This window comes from Lepidochelys kempii, chromosome 21 (genome assembly GCF_965140285.1).
Source record: "Lepidochelys kempii isolate rLepKem1 chromosome 21, rLepKem1.hap1, whole genome shotgun sequence".
NCBI lineage: Eukaryota > Metazoa > Chordata > Testudines > Cheloniidae > Lepidochelys > Lepidochelys kempii.
Window position 1 is genome coordinate 14,551,705 of NC_136400.1, and position 15,877 is coordinate 14,567,581.

Genomic DNA, 15,877 nt, shown 5'->3' on the forward strand with positions numbered 1-15,877 from the left:
ACAGCCCCTAGGTGATTCCCCAGTGCTACTGCACCTGCCCAGGCTCTTGAGAACATTGCGTGTGCACCTCACTTAGGCGGAGGCATCGAGAGGGTAGGTCTCCAGCATGGTGATGGACTCACAAAAAACTCTGAGTGCGAGGGGGGACTCGGGCATAGGGGTTAGATTAGAATCAGAAGTCGGGGATACCCCCACTAGCTCTGCCAGCCCGATGGCTCTGGGCCACGCTCTGCCAGCCCACTCAAGGAAGCCTGGCTATGTTTCTTGAATTCACCAAGATACCTGAATGCAGCTGGCTGCTAATCAGAAGCAGGGCCAGTAATTCCATCCTGTATTACAAGGTCAATTAAACCGCAGCTGAATATCATCAGGGTTAAATATCAGGGCTATCAGGCTGAAACAGCATTTTCACCACTGACAGCAAATGCCTGCTTCATTTCTGGAAGCCAGTAAAGCCTGGCAATCCAAGTGAGGCAGCCTTCAGTTTTTCAGGCAGTTAAGGTCTTTTGACAGGATTAGTAAATCTGGGGAAACTCTATAGTCTAAAAGTATGGTTTTGTTTTAAGTTACCAAACATTTCTGGCCGAGCCCTGGGAGGTGATGGGAACTCTGTATACAGATCTGCTTCCTGTTGTAAACTCCAGATTAAATCCTATTACCAAAAGGTGGTAAGAAAGTGAAGATCCTTAGGAGGTGGCTAAGAACTGTTTCCAGATGCCCCCATAAGAAAGGGCAGCAATTAGGACTGAAACTGTCTCTCTAGCACCAGCAAGCTGATGTTTTGGAAGGACCAGTGGGTGCACAGGCTGAGTCTGACTCCAAGGCCCACCCTCCCCATGTCAGTTACTCTGATGTAAATCCAAACCAGCTAAATGGACATCACTAGGGTTAGTCTGGATTCACACCACTGCAAGGGAGAGCTGAATTTGGCCTGATGTCACTACATTGTATTCGCCTGCATGTCAGGGCTTATCCCCACCAATCCCTCAGCTGTTAACACCAACATTGTTAAAAAAGGCCTCTGATGCTGGCAGCCTCCATTTTTGGAAGCCCAACTTGAGACACTCTAGGCCTGATTTGCACAGGTGCCGAGACCCCACGGTTCCAGCTGGAGTCAGTGGGAACCTTGGGGCATACACCACCTCTGAAAACCACCCCACAGTGAGGACTCCCCAAATCAGAGGCCACTTTTGAAAAATGCTCCGAGTCAGGGTATGAACGTGGCTCATGCACTAGCCACAAAAAGAACAGGAGGACTTGTGGCACCTTAGAGACTAACCAATTTATTTGAGCATAAGCTTTCGTGAGCTACAGCTCGCTTCATTGGCTCACGAAAGCTCATGCTCAAATAAATTGGTTAGTCTCTAAGGTGCCACAAGTCCTCCTGTTCTTTTTGCGAATACAGACTAACACGGCTGCTCCTCTGAAACCTGCAATAGCCACAGCTCACTGCGCACCAGACAAGGGAACGGCGCTAAGAACTCACTGCTAACACAGGTGCTGAGGCTCGCCACAAAGCCGGCATTCCCAGTGCAGAGGTGGCCTCTGTGCCATAGATTCATAGATATTAAGGTGAGAAGGGACCATTATGATCATCTATGCAGCATTGTCTTGTTTAGCGGCTTAATGTGACTTCCTTCGGGCAGCTCATTAATCCATAGCAGACAAGACACGGCCACACAAACAGCATTTACTGAAGGAAAGCTGGATGTCATTAGCTAGGACTGGCTTCTGAGAATGTTTTCCGTTCAGAGATGCCCCAGGCTCATGCTCCTTGCTTCACGAGCTCCGCTTGTGTGTGTGTGTTTGGCGGATGTGAGCAATGGGACGTTAAGCGGAACATCAGTTTCCCACGGAAGGCTTGGAAGGATGGATGCGGAGTGTTAGCAAGAAACCGGGCTTTCTCGACCTGCCGGCCAGGAGGAATGGCAGGAAAATGTCCAGTAAACAAGGAGAGCAGGCGTCTGATTGAAATAAACAAATAAAGGCCCATTGGCGAGACCCACTTGGAGCTCGGAGGATAAAGGTGAACCGGGCACCCAGAGCAAAACCATACCTCATCTTAGGGAAGCTTTCTTTGCTGAAGGGCTCAGACAGCGCTGGGTTGCCTTGGAGCTTCAGATGGGTCAGTCCACCCAAACCATCCAGCGGCAGGGTGACCAGCTGGTTGTTGGTCAAATCTCTGTTGTAGTGAAAGGAAGGAAGAGCAGCAGGATTAGGGTTTTGCTGATCAGAGGTGTGTTAACCGAGAGAGGCTAGACAGCTTGGCAGATGGCCCATGGTCATCTTGACCTGGTGGATGTCCAAAATATGATACAGAAATGGAGAGGGCAGGAAGTGTTGCTGGGCGCTGACTGGGGGCCAGTCCCAATTTGGGGATGAATGAAAAGATACAGCAATCATTAGGGGAGTGCCATCTCCAGGGGTGCTGGAATGGGGGGGCCGAGGGGCCATGGCTCTCCCACTTGTTGAAAGTGGACAGGCCTGGGCCGTCCCCTTTTCGCCACGGGCCCTGCCCCTGCCCCTCCTCTTCCCCCTGAGGCCCTGCTCCCCCGCCAGGCCAGAAGCTGGAGCCAGGTCGGGGTAAGAGCTGTGTGGGCAGCTGTGGTGAGCTGTGGACCCTCCACCTGCTCTGGTTGGGAGAGCTGGGGGGGCGGGGATATGGGCCAGGGGCTGCTCCCAGGCCCCCCCATCCCAGGCAAGTGGAGAGGCCCAGGCTTCTCGGTTCAGCTCCAGCTTCTGGCTTGGCCAGGGGGCGGGGCCACAGAGGGGGCGGGGCCTTGTTGCCTCCCGCTATTACAAAGACTCTGTCGCTGCTGGCCATCGCTGTAAACTCTACTTCGGTTTTCTGCCTTGCTCTTGTAATCACGGGATTAGAATGTCCTGATCTGCTCCCTCACTCCCACCATCCGTCATGCCCCATTTTCTTGAGGTCTTTTAAAATCAGCCGATTTTCTGGGCTTAGGTCTTGGAAGGCCAATTAGTGGGGCAAAGCACTGTCTCTGCAATTTTCCACATGGCATCAAAAGTAGGGTCTTATCCCTGATTGCAATCACGTACGCAGCTTGCTGACGCCTGCCCATTCATTAGCTTTGGCGATTTGTTCATCCCTTATCAGCTACAGCATAGACAGCCGCAGCCCAAGTGTACTCATCCTGCCCTGCTAACGTGCCTCAGTCCTGACCTAGGGTAAGACTTTGCCTCAGCTCTCTAGTGCAGGGGTCAGAGCGTGTCCCAGTCAAACTCAGCCCTTGGCTCCCAGCAATTCTGGGGACTGGATACCTGTCCGTTAGCAACAGAGACCAATGGATCCTGGCACGTAAACTACTGAATGGTCACCAGACGATGATGACTCTGAATCGATACCCATCCCCTGCTACGTTTAAACTGGCGAGCCAGGGCTAGCTTCACGGCAGGATCATGGCAGGGAAGAAGGCCGGCTATGAAGAGGAAGGCCCCAGATCCTCAAAGGTATTTAGGATCCTAACTCCCATCGAAAGCAACCCTTGAGGAGCGGGGCCTAAGACCCGTGTTGATATAGCATCCACTCTGCTCATTAGCAAAAGGCATCTAGGGAAAATATGGACCCCATGGGAGGTAAATGGGCAGGGACCTTGAGGGTTTATACCTATCTCTGCAGCATGGGGTGCGGGTCACTTGCTATGATCATCTGAGTGTCTCACCAAATCCAATCCCTGCCACTGTAGGCCTTGGGCACTGGTGAACCTTGGTCCCTCCTGTTCTCTGCCCGTGGCATGTAACAGTTTAGTCCCCTGAGGGCAGTAATGCCTTGTTTTAATTCTGGTTGTGGAGCTTGGGGTGGAGGCGGCTGGGTGGTGTTTAAGGGTGTGTGATTCACAGGTCAGACTGGATGATCTGTGTGTCCCTTCCAGCCTTAAACTCTGTGACTCTGTAGCTTCAAGATTTCACTTGAGAGGCACTCTCAGTTGCATGTGTTTGCATTAGCTCGACACCCATCATGCGGGGCCCACCGAGCCATCCTGTCTGCCAGTCTGTCTGTGTAGGCATTTATACCACACTCATCACTGGTGTGTGTGAGCATCTTTGCCCGGCTCCACTTTCTGCGAGGGAACCTGAGAAATTGTTGCAATTATGTTGCACAAAATTATGCAATTTCACAACTGCACTTTCCTTGTCCCACTGCAGGAGTAATCTCGAAGCAACTTACAGCTTGGTGAGCGAGCGCAGGGTCGCAAAGGCCTCTGGATGAATCGACTGGATGTAATTCCAACTCAGGTCTCTGCAAAGCAAGTACCTGGCGGTGAGGGTGGCTGAGGAGAATGGTGGGGTGCCTGTGAATGGGGAAGCTATCGAGATTGGTAGGCCAAGATGTGAAACGCAGCCACTACCCATCCAAATCTCAATGTCCAAGCTCCCCTGGTTCTCACCACGCTCTGGGGAGACCTCTCTCTTACTGAGGAAGGCCAAATTCTCATCAGCCCTGAACGGATCCCCAGTAAAACCTCCTGAGTCCCCTCCACTGGTGTGTGTGTTCTCCTTTTCCTCTCCCATGTCTCTTCTTCCCTCCCCACATCCTCCCCCAGGCTGCTGGGACTCTGGGCGTTATCATTGACTGTCCCGGGCTCTCTCTTAGTGGGGAAGCCATCCAAAATCAAGCTAGGCTAGATCCGTACCCCCTGGAGTTTTGGAATCCAGCTCTGTTAGCGCAAAGGCTGCACAGCCCCTGTCAGGGCACAAGTTGGCTGGCCCCTGAGGAAAGATTCCTCTTGGGTTTCTTTCTGCAAGTTTGGGGACTTTTGCATTGAAATACTAAACTCCGAGGTACTGACAGTTCATGGCTTCCCCATAGTGCCAAAGCAGCAGGCTACTGGCCCAGATACCCTCTGCTCCCGGTACAGTGACACTGCAGGGAGGTTCCCAGGAATGGGCAAGCAGGGCCCGAATCTGTAGGGATTGGGTGTGCAAGTGTGTGTGAAGTGCTGGTGTGTACGCATTAGCATGCATGGTGCGAATGGATGTGGTTAGGGGGCAGTTGTGTGTCCATGTGAGTTTGTGCGTGTGTAGTTGGTACACGCGGGACATAGTGAGTGAATGTGTGTGGTGTACAGCACCTGTGTGCAGCTGGTAGGTGTAGTCAGTAGTGCGTAAGTGTGCGTGGTTAGTAGGTGTGAGGTGTAGCGTCTGTGCGTTTGTGTAGTTAGTACAGGTGTGGCATAGCGTGCATGTGTTTGTGTGTGGTTAGCATGCGAGGTGTGTATATGTTTCTGTGGGGTTAATATGTGCGGTTAGTGTACGTGACGTGTGTACGGGGGGGGGTCTGTGTGTTCGTGGTGCACACGTGCACATATCAGAGTGTGTGTTTTCTGCACCGTGCTGCATCCACTTCCACGCACGGCCATGAGCTGCAGCCAGCCGCTGCCAGAGCCAGCGCAGTCCATGAGTTCTCTGCCCCGCGGCCCCTCGCTTCCCCTGGGCACCCAGGAACCTAGCAGTGCAAGCAAAGCTTTCAGGGCTGGGACTGCGTGAGCACCTTGCACAAACCTGGCAGTGAGCCCACGGTTCCCCTCCCCCCAACAAAGAGCCCCGCGGTTCCCAGTGCCGGCGGAGCCGGAGCCGGAGCCGGACTCACATGGAGCGGAGGGCCACGAGCTGCCCGAAGGTGTCTGCTCTGATTTCATGGATCCTGTTGTGCTGGAGGCCTCTGAAAAGAGAGAGGCTGGCATGAGAGAGAGGATCTCTCTGGGCCCCTGGCAGCAGAAGAAAGCTTGTCAACCCTGCTCTTATTTCAAGGGGTGAGCGGGTCAGGACACAAAGCAACCCAAACCCAGCCCTCTCCCAAGCGCCTCGCTGGGTGTCAGACAGCGCTCCCTTTCACGCACCCCCCCTCCACCGCACAGCAAAAGAACCGTCTGTCTGGACTTGTCAAAGGCTCTCGCGTTCTCAGCCTTTCCAAGCTGCTGCTCCCATTCCATGCGCCATCCCACCATGGAGCTTGGGTGCTCCACAGCCATGCAAAGCTTGGAGGTGGTGAGTCAGGACGCGCGCCCCGAATGGCTCTTTGCTATAGGGCTGGACAGTGACTGACCCTAGCGTGAGAGAGTGAGTGTGTGTGTGTGTGTTCACACACACGTGCAAGGAGCAGATGCAATCCAGCCCTTCGCAAAGAGCCATTCAGAGGTGCGCGCATTGACCCACCGTCTCCAAATCCCATGCTTTGCACCCTCTTTAAGTCTCAGCCAAGTGCCACGTGCAATCCCTGTCCCTGCACTCTCCTGAATGCAGAGACCATGCCCCTCTGGCAACCCAGGGCACAAGCCACCCAAGGGGGTGGGAAGGAATCAGGGCCAGGGCTGGAGCCACGCTGCACCGGCTTATGGAACCATACTCTCCCATGCACTCCATGAGGTGCGATCCTTCACAGAGCGCTTCTCTCCACTGCCCACAATACCAGCTAGTATTCGCAGCCCAGGCTGTCTCTAAGTCACACATTCAGAAAGGCCAGAGGAGCCATTCTGAGCATTTGCTCTGACCTGCTGCCTAATGCATATCAGAGAACCTCACCCAGGGATCCCTGCATCCAGCCCATAACTTGTGGTCGAGCTAGAGCAGTTTCTAGGTAGAGACACCCCATCTTGCTGTAAAGGCTCCAGCTGATGAAGACTGCACCGTGCCCCCTAAGGGGAATCTGGGCTTCTCAAGCAATACCACCTGTCCTGCTGTGAGCGGTGAGTGGGTGTCCTATCTTCCCTTCCTCTTGCCTAGTGAAACACATTCAAGCATCTCATCTTCTGCTGTAATGCTTTGTAGGACTCACCCTCAGCCCTCATGTCTGCCTGCTCCCCTGCCAGGTCTCTGTGCTGTTCCCGAGCATCTCTTGGTTCAGGCTGTCTGCAGACTCAGGCAGACCCCATGACATCAATTACACTCAGTTTCTATTTTCAAGGTTTTCTCCCCAACCATAAAGGCTAGACACATATCATTTTAGACAAAAGGTCCAATTGCGGAGCACAGCTCCGTGGCAAGTGGGTGCATTCCACAGCCAGTTCTGCAGCTGTAGAATCGCAGGATACCTGGGCCCAAGGCACATTCAATGGAATATAGGTACCTAACTTGCTTAGGCGCTTTTGAAAATCCAAACCTTAGCTACCATGGTGATAGGCGTCCTATTAATGCCATCAGCTGGAATAGATCAGGGGATGCTCAGATGGGGAATTAAACTTTGTATGAAGGTAAAGCAGAGCTCAATGCAATCAAGCCCTTCTTTCTCCTCTTGGGGCTGGGATCTCTCCAGAGAAAGCTCCTTGTGGGGTAAGTTCTTTGGGGCAGGGAGCAGCTCCTTGTTCTATGTTTGTACAGCCCCTAGCACAACGGGCCTTGGTCCATGGCTGGGGCGACTATTCCACATAATAATACAAATTCTCAGTGCTTCCTGGATGGTGCTGGGCCCTTAGCACAGCCTCTCTCTTGCTTATTTCAGGGGATCTGGGTCCAGTGAACTGAACTTTTTACCCCCAGCATGGATTTGAGTCCTGGCAAAAGCCCGGCTGAGTTTTTATCTCCTTGGAACTGGATCTCCCATGCCTTGCTCAGTCCCACCTCAGAGCTAGGATCACCTCACTATCACCAAGAGGGCCCCTGTCCCCGAACCAAGCTTTGAATGAAGGAATTTCTTGACTCACATTTCTTCCAGCTGCTGGCACCTGTGGAAACTGGGCAGCTCCTCGATTTGATTGTGCGAGAGTTCGCTGTGGGAAAGGAATGCCACAGACATGGCAGGAGATTAAGAGCAAAGCAAGCCATCCTGAGAGCATTCTTGGAAAGCAGATATTGCGAAGGAGGGGAGTGGACTGACCTCGGGCCGTGCAGCTGGGGAAAGCAGGAAACCCCAGCACAGAGGCATATCCGCTCAGCGCACACCTGACACTTGGCACTGATTTCCTCCTTCATTTCCTTGCATTATGCACGGATTGCTCAATGGCTCACCGGCTAACCCAGCCCCAGCACAGCTCCATCAATCCCAGCCACATGCGAGCCACTTCTACCGCTGGGGACTGGCTTCTCTTGAGGGGAAGGGCTGCGCAGCTCATAGACTCATAGAATATCAGGGTTGGAAGGGACCTCAGGAGGTCATCTAGTCCAACCCCCTGCTCAAAGCAGGACCAATCCCCAATTTTTGCCCCAGATCCCTAAATGGCCCCCTCAAGGATTGAACTCACAACCCTGGGTTTAGCAGGCCAATGCTCAAACCACTGAGCTATCCCTCTCCCCACCCAGCCCCCGCCACAGGGACTTGTGCATGTCAAGGCTCCCCTCCTGCCCCTGTGGATGGATGAGCACTGCAGATGCACTTTCAGAGGCCAGGAGACATGTTAGCTCACAGGGTAGTCGGGATGGTGGTGGTGCCTGTTCTCCTCCCTGGCACTGCACGTGCAACGAGCTGCACCATCGGCCTGATCCTGGTGTTTAGCCCTTCTCTTGGAAGACGCCATGTTCAGTGTTTCATTACAGCCAGTGCAGGATGTTCCTGCCTGTCAGCTGCAGCTCCCCCATCCCAGGGGGGGGTTAAAACATGACCCCCCCCCAAGTCCTTGCTGTGCCATCTGTGCCCCACACTGCACCAGTGAACAAGCGTTTGTCCACAACTTTGGGGGGAGGGATAGCTCAGTGGTTTGAGGATGGGCCTGCTAAACCCAGGCTTGTGAGCTCAATCCTTGAGGGGGCCATTTAGGGATCTGCAGCAAAAATTGGGGATTGGTCCTGCTTTGAGCAGGGGGTTGGACTAGATACCTCCTGAGGTCCCTTTCAACCCTGATATTCTATAAACCTCCCACCCCCCCCTCACAACTGTTAGTCCTTATACTTTGTATTTCTATGGCACCATCCAGCTCAGAATCTTAAAGCACTTTACAAACATTAACTATGCCTCCTGTGAGCTACTGTCCCCACTGTACAGGTGGGGAAACTGAGGCATAGAGTGATGAAGTGACTTGCCCAGGGATGTACAGTCAGTGACAGAGCCAGGCACAAAGTCCCTGAGTCCTGACTCCTAGCAGGTTCAATTCTTACTTCAGCCACAGGCTTCCAGTGTGACCTTGGGGCAGTCCTAGAATCATAGAATCATAGAATATCAAGGTTGGAAGGGACCTCAGGAGGTCATCTAGTCCCACCCCCTGCTCAAAGCAGGACCAACCCCAACTAAATCATCCCAGCCAGGGCTTTGTCAAGCCTGACCTTAAAAACCTCTAAGGAAGAAGATTCCACCACCTCCCTAAGGAACCCATTCCAGTGCTTCACCACCCTCCAACTGAAAAAGTTTTCCTAAAGAGTCACTTAGATGGGGCCTCAGTTCCCGATCTGTACAATGGGGCTAATACCGCTGTCCTGCGTCACAGGGATGTGTGACGATAAATACATTAAAGATTGTGAGGTGCTCAGATACCACGGCGATGGGGGCCAGAGAAGTACCTTAGAGAGAGATCTAGTCTCCTGCTTTAACCACTAGACCACGCTACCACGCCACACAGACATTGACCCTTGCTTTTGCCTGACCTGCGATCACTATAAAAAAGGTATATTTTTAATAGCCATTCTGTCTCCCATCAATAATGAATCGAATTAACGCTCTCAGGCCGAGAAAAGGCACAAGGGAAAATATGAGAGAAAGAGGCAAAACCATCCAGTTCACAGAGGAGAGGAAAGCATGACTGGTAAAGCAGGTCAAAAAAATTCCACCCAAACAGTTTTTCAACTGAAAGTGCGGTTTTGACTAAATGAAAATTTTCACAAAAAGTCTCTGCTTTCCATGGACAGTTTGGAACCCTTTTTTAAAAAAAAAAAAAATCCCCAAATACCCGAAGACTGAAACAATTTGGCCAAAACCTAATTTTTTTGATTCCGAATTGCTACCCCGGTGCCTCCTGGAAGTTTGAGGTCAATTGCCTGATGCTCCCATTCTCCTCTGTGATCTGTGTTTCCTTGCCAGACTAGGTCTCCCGAAGTTCACCCTAGCCAGGGTCTCCCAGGATACACCACAGCGGCTCAACAAGAAAGGAGACCAGGGTGCATCATGGAAAATGTAGTCTGGCCGAAGAGACCGGCCCATAGAGGAGAACAGCATCAGCACTACAGTCCCATGTGGCACAGTCCCATGTGGCACCATGTGGCACCATTTGGCAGCATTTCCAAATCAAATTTTAATTTTTTTTTTGTCAACCTTTTTTCCACTGAATATGTTCAGTTTTCAATTTTTTTTGCCAAAAAGTTGACGTTTTCCATGGGGAAAAAACCCCCCACTTTCCAACCAGCTCTGGTGATCACATCAGGAAAGACTTACGGACAGATCCCCCTCTCATGGACACCAGTGTCACACCGTTGCTGGGGTCACGTCTGATTTACACCAGGTAAGCGAGAGGTGACTCAGGCCCAGACACCCTTAATCAGTGGTGCATTGCAGGCACACAGGGGGAGGCCTTGCTCCGCCAGGCGTTGTGGCTTTTGGGGCTCAGAGACCTGGGTTTGTTTGGTGCAATGCCTTGGGCAAAGCGGGTAGGATTCCCCCCAGCCCTGCAGTTGGTGTGCCATTGGCACCTGGGCAAAGCAGGGGCAAGACATGGCCATGCTGACTTGGTAGCACTTCGCACCCGCTCCACTCCGGCCTGACACTGGGGCGAATAGCACACAAAGCCGCAGAGCAGAGAGAAGTCAATCCCAGCGGGTGTCTTATTAGCTAATGTCCCGGAGCCCAGAGCTGCCTCACTGGGCGCTGTGCTGGGATCAGACAAGCAAACCAAAGAATGGGGCAGTGAAATCCGGTGGAGAAGCGCGTGAGTTACTCACAGGACTCGGAGGCTGGGCAGCTGCTGGCACATTCCTCTGGGAAGCAAACGGATCCCTGCCCGGGTCAAGGTCCTGGGGGCGTGAAGGAGACAGAAGGGGCGACTGAGAAGCTGGCATGCAGAGAGCCCAGCCCTCGCTGAGGGAGGACAGAGCAAATGAAAGAGCAAAGCACATGGTGAGAAATTAAAGGTGACTTGGTAAGAGGGAGGAAGGACCCTGCACTGGGCTGGGGGAAGGGAGGGATGAGTTCAACATGCCCCGTGGCTCACGGATTGCTTGGTTCTACACCCAATCTGCCAATGGGCTTCTCCTTGGAGACTGTGGAAGGGGAATGTGCTGGTCCCACAGACATCCCCAGAGCACCCTCCATCCGGGGATCAGGGCTGTGCTCTGCCACTGGGGTTGGTAGTGGGGGAATCTGAGGCCCTGCGGAAACGGTGGGAGGTTCTGCAGTGTCAGCAGGGTCTCTGTCCGTGGAGCTCTCCGATCTGCCGCAGATACCCCCTTCCCCGCGGGAATGACGTGGTAGCACTGGGACTGAACGGTTGGTGCGGGATATGATTTCTGGAGGACCATGTGCGTAGCTGGCTTCACAGACCAAGTCGGGGGGAGGTAGCGAGCCAGAGACCACAGTGGCAAAGAGACACGTGGAGGGCAAAGGTGGGGGACTCCAGGAGGAGCTATGGGGAGCAGCCGCAGAGAGGAGCCTCCAGGATAGGCAGTGGAGTTTCCCGTGGCGTCTAAGACCCTGCACTGCAGAGCTTGGTAAACGCTCTCTCCTCCAAGCCCGTGCCCAAGCCCGGAAGGAACACCACGAGGAACGAGGAAGAGGGCGACTTGCCACTCACAGAATTTCGAGGCTGGTGGTTCCTTTAAGGTCTGGGAATTCTCTGATGTCTGTTGCTCCGTTCAGTGACCTGCAGAGAAGGATGGACAAGCTCAGGGGGGGTGGTATGGAAGATGGGCAGAGCAAACTGGAAGGAGCGAGGGCAGGTGCTGGAGCTTCCGAATCCCCCCTTCTCCCAAAAGCTTTGGCAGCTGACAAGCGGTGGCCCAAGCCTAGCTAGGAAGGTGGGAAGCACTGCCATGCCGGACAACACCTCTCCCAGGAGCGTGTCACTGCTGGCTGGGGTGTGGAGCAGGGCACAGATGCATTGAACCAGGGACTCGGGCGTTTACCCCCCAGGAAACTTGGCAGGGTCCCACCCACCCCCTCCAAACCCTGACATTCTTGGCAAATTGCTTCCAACAACAACAAAATGATGGTAGGGGATCGCCTCCAAGCTCCCTGGTGCCTTTATCTCAGGGAGCTAAAGAACGCTGCGTGGTTCTTGTTAGAAGTTATTTTATTAGCTGGAGCATATAACTATGCACCCAGTGGCTTTATGAGGCTTGTAAAGAGAGCACGTCTGAGGTTACCTCTGCCATGGGCCCATCTGCCGTGCACCAACAGAGGAGGATTGGCTGCAAAACACCCCATGTGCAGGCCTGGCTGGTCAAGAAGATGCACCACACAATGGCAAGTGGCGCCAGAGGAGATGCAGGCTAATGCCTGTCAGTGCGTTTCCAGTTGTGACACACTGCTATGGCAATGCATTACTGTGTGTCTGTTCTGTGAGCAGCTGTCCCCGTGAAGCCTCTGCCTGGCAGCATGGTATTGCCAGGGCTGGGCAGTGCTGCACAGTGGTGTGAGACTCGGCGCACGGAGAATGCAGCAAGTTAAGGAGCATCTGCGGCTCAAGCGGGGCCGTGGCAGGAAGCACACCGATGTCTGGTGAGTGGGATGGTTCTCCAGAGAGGTGCAGGGACACCGCAGAGTCCTGGGGGGCTAGCACCCAGGCCCTGCCATGCTTGCAGTGAGAAAGGAGGCCCCTCTCAGAACGGTTGCTCTGAGCGACTGCGGACACCTGGGTCATTAACATGGGCCATGCAGAGCTCTGCCAAGATCCCCTGGTGAAGGTACTTCCAGACACGAGGGCTTGGACAGCAAAGGGGGATGGAAGACGCTCAGTCTGCTGGCCCCGGAAGCTTGGATTGCCAATTGTATTACCTCTCTAAGGACCTGAGTGATGAACTTACAGAGTGTGCAGCTTTGACAAGAACTGGAATGCGGACTGTCCAACAAACTGGATGGGATTGTCATAAAAATGGCTGCAAAGGAGACAAATACCCAGCTTAGGTCACCCTGTGCGGACTGGAGGAGATGCTAGCATTAGTCCAAAGCAGCGGAAGCGACTAGGAATGAGCTATGCAAGAGATTCTGGCATCCTCATGGTGAGCCCACCTGCTCCAGATCATTCCTGCCTATGCTACAGGCTCCAACCCAGGCTGGGCATTGAAGGGAGGCCCCGGGGTAAGCGCTCTGCAGCCCTGGCTTTGCCTGCTGGGCTGCAGGTGCCTCCATGAAGTCCCATCACTGCTCTGAGCCACGACTGGAAGGTGCATGGCGCAATGGAGCTGCTCCCCTGTTAAATCAAACTGCTGTGCGTGCCACGTAGAACGGGGCTGAGGGTCGCGTTGTTTGGCTCTGATTGTATTTTCCCATCCCTCAGAGCGGAGCAGTGCCCCGTGTCACCCGCTGTCCCCTCCACCGCCAGAAGGTGGGATTCCCCCGTGTGACGTACAGCATCAGCCCGTCAGAGCTTCCACCAATTCATCGCCAAAAGTGGGGTGGGGAAACCAGAGGGAGGAAGTGCCTGGAAAACCTGCAGGGTAGGACAGGAGTGGTGCCGGCAGCCCTCTGCATCCTACCCATGGGCCTTCACACCCCACTGGGTCTGGGGTGGTGATCGTGGCCTGCTGAACTGGCTTGGCTCAGCTCTCCCTAGCCGCGTCCCAGGCTCGCAGCTACAGCTACTACAAACAAGTTCCAAGCATGGGCTCTAAGCATCACCGTGGGCTAACATCTGGGCAGGCATGGAGAAACCCCTCCACCGCTGTGTGTTACACACAGCAATACCACTGCTGTATAAATGATCTGTTCATCTCTCCGCCGCTCTAAGGGCTTCATGTGAGACTGGAGCCATCAGAGCTGGGGTTGGTGGGACACATGGGAAAAAGAGGGGGTCAGAGGACAGGAGGGAGGGGGAGGCATAGCTCAGTGGTTTGAGCACTGGCCTGCTAAACCCAGGGTTGTGAGCTCAGTCCTTGAGGGGGCCATTTAGGGATCTGGGGCAAAAATTGGGGACTGGTCCTGCTTTGAGCAGGGGGTTGGACTACATGACCTCCTGAGGTCTCTTCCAACCCTGATATTCTATGAGGGGAAGAACTAAGAGACAAACCTTCATCTTACATTAGGGTCCTTCTTTCATCACATCCCACCCTCCGCAGCACATGCATGTCAGATTACGACCCTGGGAAATGATGGAGATCCCCTGTATAGAATGAAGTAGGAAAGCTGGTTCACATTGCTTACATGGTTTGGAGTAAAGGATTCCCAACAAATGCCTTCTCTGGAATAGCCTTTATGTTGTTGTTATGGAAGCCCCTGTTGGAAGAGAAAGGCCAGGTTGTGACTGGGTCAGAAGATGGGAAAGGAAAACCCCTTAAAAGAGGTAGAGGATTTGAAACACAGAGGGGATGCACAGAGTTATAGATTCTGAGGCCAGAAGGGACCATTGCGATCATCTCACCTGACATAGGTCAGAGAACGTCCCTACTATGATCCCTAGAGCAGAGCTTTTAGAAAGACACCCCATCTCGATTTAAAAATGGCTGCTGATGGAGACTCCACCATGACCCTTAGGATGGGGTAAGAGCCTTAGACATGGTCCATACTTAAAATTAGATTGACCTCACTGTGCCGCTCAGGGCTGTGCAAAATTTTGCACCGAGTGCTGGTTGTGTAGCTGCGGCTAGCTGATGGAAGAATTCTTCTGTCAGCTGAGCTACCCCCTTCTCGGATGATGGGGATTAGCTCCATCAAGGGAAAACCCCTTCTGTTAACGCAGGGTGCTCCAGGGGCCCAGCTGTAGTGCAGACTCACCTGTAGACTGTCTCACCCGTAATGACACTGAAATGAATGTAGAAGGCGCATCATCGACTGCCCTGCTCCATCAGACCTGGGGCCTGGTTGGCCTAGCCCCGCTCAGGTTGAGTAGCATGGCCTGCCAGGAATAGCACCACTGAAGACAGTGGGATTACTCCTGGATCAAGGGGGCTGTTAAATATAGGGAAGAGTGTCCGATTCTGGGAGCACAATGAAAGGAATGGGCCCATTTTATGCCACCTTATCTAGCCAAGGATTTTAGGTTCTTTAAAAAGTCTCACCATTACGTCTGCCCAACTTTTAACTACGTTTGCAGCCTGTTCGTGGGACGACTGGCTTGATGCAGGGCTGGCCATAGCACTTCCTGGCCATGCCCAGGAAATGGTTTGCCTCCCACCTTGTCACAGATTGGATCAAGCCCAGGAAAGACCCCTGTGATCTTCCGCTCTGCCCTCCGGCTTAACGCAAGCCAGAGACGCCCACCCAAGGAGTCCTGCGCTGAGCCCAGCGTTGTGTGGCGGAGCTAGAGCAGATCATCGAGAGGGAAACAGCCCCTGAGCGATGGTCAATCCACACATCCCTTGGGAACCCGTTTCAACGGTTAATTCCCCCTAGGTGCCTCTTGTTTCCACTCTGATTTCAGCTTCCAGCTGTTGGCTTCAGCTCTGCCTTTGGGTCTACTATGAGCAATCTTCTTCCTACCCGGACTTCTTCTTCCTACCGGGACTTCTTCTTCCTCCGGCCAAGCAAAAAAACCCTCTGTCTCCCACCCAACCCCTCCTCAAAATACTAACGGGGCTGCCTCTTGTCCCCATGCCCGCACTCTACATCACCACGAATGAGCAGCACAGCCTCAGGGTCGATAAATAACCAGGGAGCCCCAGCTCCCTGCAAAATGGGCTTGTCCCTGTCTCAGGGCCCATCCCTGGCACTTGCATGGACAATAGTTCTGCGCCCTTGTGGAGCCACTGACCAGCTAAGCTGGTGACCCTGCCAGCAGGCTGGGTTGAGCGCATACACTCCCCTTGTCCTGCCGGCCAGTGATGTGGCCACCATGGCCTCCCTGAAGCC

At 53.6% G+C, this 15,877-nt stretch overlaps 1 protein-coding gene across 3 annotated transcripts in view; it reads right to left on the reverse strand.

Moving 5' to 3' along the window:
- LGR6 (leucine rich repeat containing G protein-coupled receptor 6) overlaps positions 1-15,877 on the reverse strand; it is a 206,248-nt gene that overhangs the window by 18,892 nt on the left and 171,479 nt on the right. For all 3 annotated transcript variants that reach the window (XM_073320016.2, XM_073320018.2, XM_073320017.2), the window contains exons 8-15: positions 14,234-14,305; positions 12,898-12,969; positions 11,667-11,735; positions 10,819-10,890; positions 7,662-7,727; positions 5,612-5,683; positions 4,190-4,261; positions 2,057-2,182 (exon numbers count right to left, since the gene is read on the reverse strand). In XM_073320016.2, the coding sequence (XP_073176117.2) occupies positions 2,057-2,182; positions 4,190-4,261; positions 5,612-5,683; positions 7,662-7,727; positions 10,819-10,890; positions 11,667-11,735; positions 12,898-12,969; positions 14,234-14,305 (621 nt within the window). The remainder of the gene's footprint in view (positions 1-2,056; positions 2,183-4,189; positions 4,262-5,611; positions 5,684-7,661; positions 7,728-10,818; positions 10,891-11,666; positions 11,736-12,897; positions 12,970-14,233; positions 14,306-15,877) is intronic.